The sequence below is a fragment of the Bactrocera tryoni genome, chromosome 2 (genome assembly GCF_016617805.1).
Source record: "Bactrocera tryoni isolate S06 chromosome 2, CSIRO_BtryS06_freeze2, whole genome shotgun sequence".
NCBI classification, from domain to species: domain Eukaryota; kingdom Metazoa; phylum Arthropoda; class Insecta; order Diptera; family Tephritidae; genus Bactrocera; species Bactrocera tryoni.
Genome location: NC_052500.1, coordinates 21,919,250 through 21,923,045, shown reverse-complemented (window position 1 = coordinate 21,923,045; position 3,796 = coordinate 21,919,250). Strand labels below are relative to the sequence as shown.

The 3,796-nt window shown below is 35.9% G+C and overlaps 1 protein-coding gene across 1 annotated transcript; it reads left to right on the top strand.

The window, feature by feature from the left end:
* Positions 1-1,363: 1,363 nt before the first annotated feature.
* LOC120767697 (C-type lectin 37Db-like) lies at positions 1,364-2,060 on the top strand. Its single transcript, XM_040093889.1, has 3 exons — positions 1,364-1,442; positions 1,509-1,576; positions 1,635-2,060. The coding sequence occupies exons 1-3, from the start codon at positions 1,364-1,366 to the stop codon at positions 2,058-2,060; spliced, it is 573 nt and encodes a 190-aa protein (XP_039949823.1).
* Positions 2,061-3,796: the final 1,736 nt, after the last annotated feature.

Below are 3,796 nucleotides of genomic sequence, written 5' to 3'. Positions count from 1 at the left end.
CTGCTGTAGTAATCATTAATTAGCCCTTAATTGTTTCATTTGTAGCGATATTAATATTATTGGCATTACTTTAAGCACCTTTTCCCGTCGGCAGACATGATATATGTATACTAACTCTTTTGCAATTTCTAGTATACTTATGTATCCTTATATATATATACTTACTTATAAAACATATTTATCCAAAAAAATGTTTACTTATTATGGATTTTATTAGACTTGATTCATCATAAAAATTCCCACTTCCTAAGAAAAAAAACCGTCAAACTCCAGTAATAGAGCGAAGAAGCCGTGAAGTTGCGAAGTATAGTAGGAAATTGCCCATAACCTCAACTTTTTCTGTTACAATATATGTACATATATACATACAAATATTATTATTTTCTTATTAAAATATAGGCTAGAAATATGTAAATATATAAATGTAAATATGTATACGTGGTGGTCATATAGTTAGTTATTTCGATATTTTCCAAACAAAAATAAAAAAATGTCAAAATCGGATATCTTATCAGCAGAACTTAGAACAAACTTTTTATACAGAAGAAACCCAAAAATAAATTTAATACAATACAAAATAAAAACAACGCGGTATCGAAATCATAAGGCAATATTTTTCCGCAATACCAAAAGACCGATAACATGTGGTTTTGTTCCAAATGTTTCAATAAACATTTATGATTTTGTTATATTTATGTGTGAGCAGAAAATAGTAAGAATTTTTAAATCAAATTTCGCGTGATAACCTAGTCTTCGAAATATTAGGGGTATTTAGGTAAGGTTTGTTAATTTGTTAGTCGTATCACGGTATGTTCTTACGAGCGTTTTATTTTTGTAAAATCAACAGATTTACCGACGTTGAGTCTTGAATCTATGCTTAGCTTTTTTTGGCACAATAGCATATTCTCAACACATAATCTCCCCGAAATTCACAACTAAACTTTACCCATTTGCAGTTGGATCCACTTAATTGGTGTCTAGGTCCTTGAAAGTTTATAGTCCGATGTCCACAAGCGTCAAAGATCTAATAAAATATGGGAGCAAAATACTTTTGTGAGCACAAAAATTCGCCGAAACGCACATTTTTTTTTGCTCTCATTAACGGGACAATATTTATTTCCATTGTTTACTGTCTTTTCAAAAGAAAATTTGGATAAATAAACATACGTATTTAAATAAATGAAATGGGCTACTTTAACTTCTGAAAATTTTAATAAAAGGAATGGTAAGGGTTATGCAAGATACATCTGTGAGCCACGTATATAAATTGGGCATTCCAGTCTGTAATCACATTGTTCCATGAACGTTCTTCGGTGTCGGTTGTGCGACCACGCTGTTAATAAACTAATTAATCAGCGACAAAATGAGTTTGACAAAATGCTGTATTTTAGTTTTGTGTTTTGCGGGCGTCTTACCCCAGTCTATTAAAACTTCCAATCGCGGTGAGTCATTCTGCAGAAAGAATATGAACTTTCTATTCTGCAATTGTAACTCTTTCTAAATTGTAGGTCAAAATGAGACACAACCCTTCGTAGAGATCGGTAGTAAATATTACCTAATATATACTGCTGTTACGGTAATTTATTTAGAAGTTTCACAATTAAAATTATATAATTTAAGTCTCTTAATTATAGATGATTTGGTTCTGTGCGATGCTTTATTGTCGCAACTATGATAGTGATTTGGCTGTAATTGAATCGGAAGCTGAAATGGATGCACTGAATTCCTATTTAACCACGAATGGTCACATTGGTAAACAGTTTTGGTTGGGTATAACCGATTTGGCCGAGGAGGGTAAATTTATGTCAATTAAAGGCGGACGCCCAATGCCTTATGCTAAATGGTCAGGCGGTCAACCAGATAATAAGGGTCTACTTGAGGATTGTGTACATCTTTGGCCAGTTAATAATATTTTCCATATGAATGATAACAATTGCAGGGCTAAGCTTTATGCCATCTGTGAGCTACGACAACCGAAGAAGAGTTGTGATATATGTGATTTGAAAATTATTATTGAAAGATTCATGCAACATACAAATGTTTCACACAGTCAAAATTAGTTAATTTAAATATTATTATATTAGTTGTTTTAAATATTTTATAGCGTTATTAGCGATCTACGAAACTATTTTCCAGTTTAACTTCAAGTTTTCGAAGAATATACTCAAATATTTAAATGCATACCCAATATATACACACAAAAATCAAACTTTTGTGTATTATGTAAGGCTCTACTTTTCGAGTGAAGCTTTATAGTAGGCTTTATCGGAATGAGACATTACTATAGACATTCAAAGAGGAATTGGTGAAATGATTCTACCTCATTTTATTCCAAACAGCTGATACAGCTGCTCAATCTTATCGCATGAAATCGGATCGGAAAGATGGAACTTGAGAGTGAGGAGTTCCCTAAACCTCATACGATGTAGCCTGCGCCAGAAGGACGTACAGTTGCTGCTTGTTGACCAACGCTTGCTGAACTGGTCTGAGGCCCAATAGTTCAGTAGTGAACTACAAGAAGCCAACAAAGCTCATTCCCATTCCGCAGTAATTGGGACTGAAGTACCTGTTAAGCTCATCAGCATTACTGTTTACTGCAATACCGCTTTGGCGATGGCATCCATATCAGTCTAATCACAAAATAACTCGATGCTAGAGATAAGGAGTCTAGACACTATTTACCATACTTGAGCGCACCACCAGCGAGCTTAAGGCTGCTGACACTTATCGACTATCGCAGTGGATAGTTACCACTCTGAATGAGACTGCGTCCAGGATCAATGATCACGAAACCTCAACTTTAATCTATCCAAAAAAAAAATCAGCCCTCCTCTCCCTCAGCAATTCCTTCCCTCTCATATGCTTCTAGCGAAGATATGAGAGCTGGGGAACGACTGCCCGGATTAGGGTCGGCGACCTTCTTAACCAAGTATTTTGCAATGAAATCAAAGTGAGCGAGTATTCTAAAATGACCGGGCTCGCAGTCATCTAAGTACCCAGTAAGTAGTATCTCAATTTAAGGGCAGTTTTTGCGACTATACATTTGCTATTTTCAGCAAGGTATTCATCACCATAGTTGTTGTGAGTCCTGGTGTACCAAAAAAAACTGCTGAGTATAATGGGAGAAAGTACAAAATACATTGAAAGACAAAGTTAAAAATGAAAGGGATGTCTTCCCGAACATTTTTGATGTTCTAAAAGAATTTTTTTTAGTCAAAGTACTATAAGAAGCTACCGTTCTAACGTTCGAATCTAGCACACTGATATTAATACCTTTACAATTTTACATTTTTTTCTTAAATCCGACTGCAATTTATGGATTCTGAATCATAATTTATGATCTCATCACTTTCAATCAAGGCAGCTGCAAATGATCTGCAGCAACTGTGCAACTATTCGGTATAAGCTGCATAATAACTTAACAAACTCATTACAGCCAGCCCTGTGCAAGTCATCCAAGCATTTAACTAGCTAAGTCATGAGGATGGGCTACACACAAAGTCGACACACCAGCGCTTGTGCATTGTCACGGCACCCACACCATCCTCAACAGCGCCCTTAAAGACTCAACTTGCGCAGGTATTGTCCGCAACGGTTCAAGTATTAACAAGGAGGATAATCCGAAAAGGTCCTTAGCGTGCTTAAAGCATTTAGTGGTGAAGTTTTCACATCGTACCGCTACCTGTCACTTAGTTTTCACTCAACCGTCGCGCTTGCCGTTGCAGTTAGCGCCCGCGTCGGCTTAAGTCGTGGCGTGGTTCGCTACTTGCTGCTACTTTCGAACTTTCTATGAAAG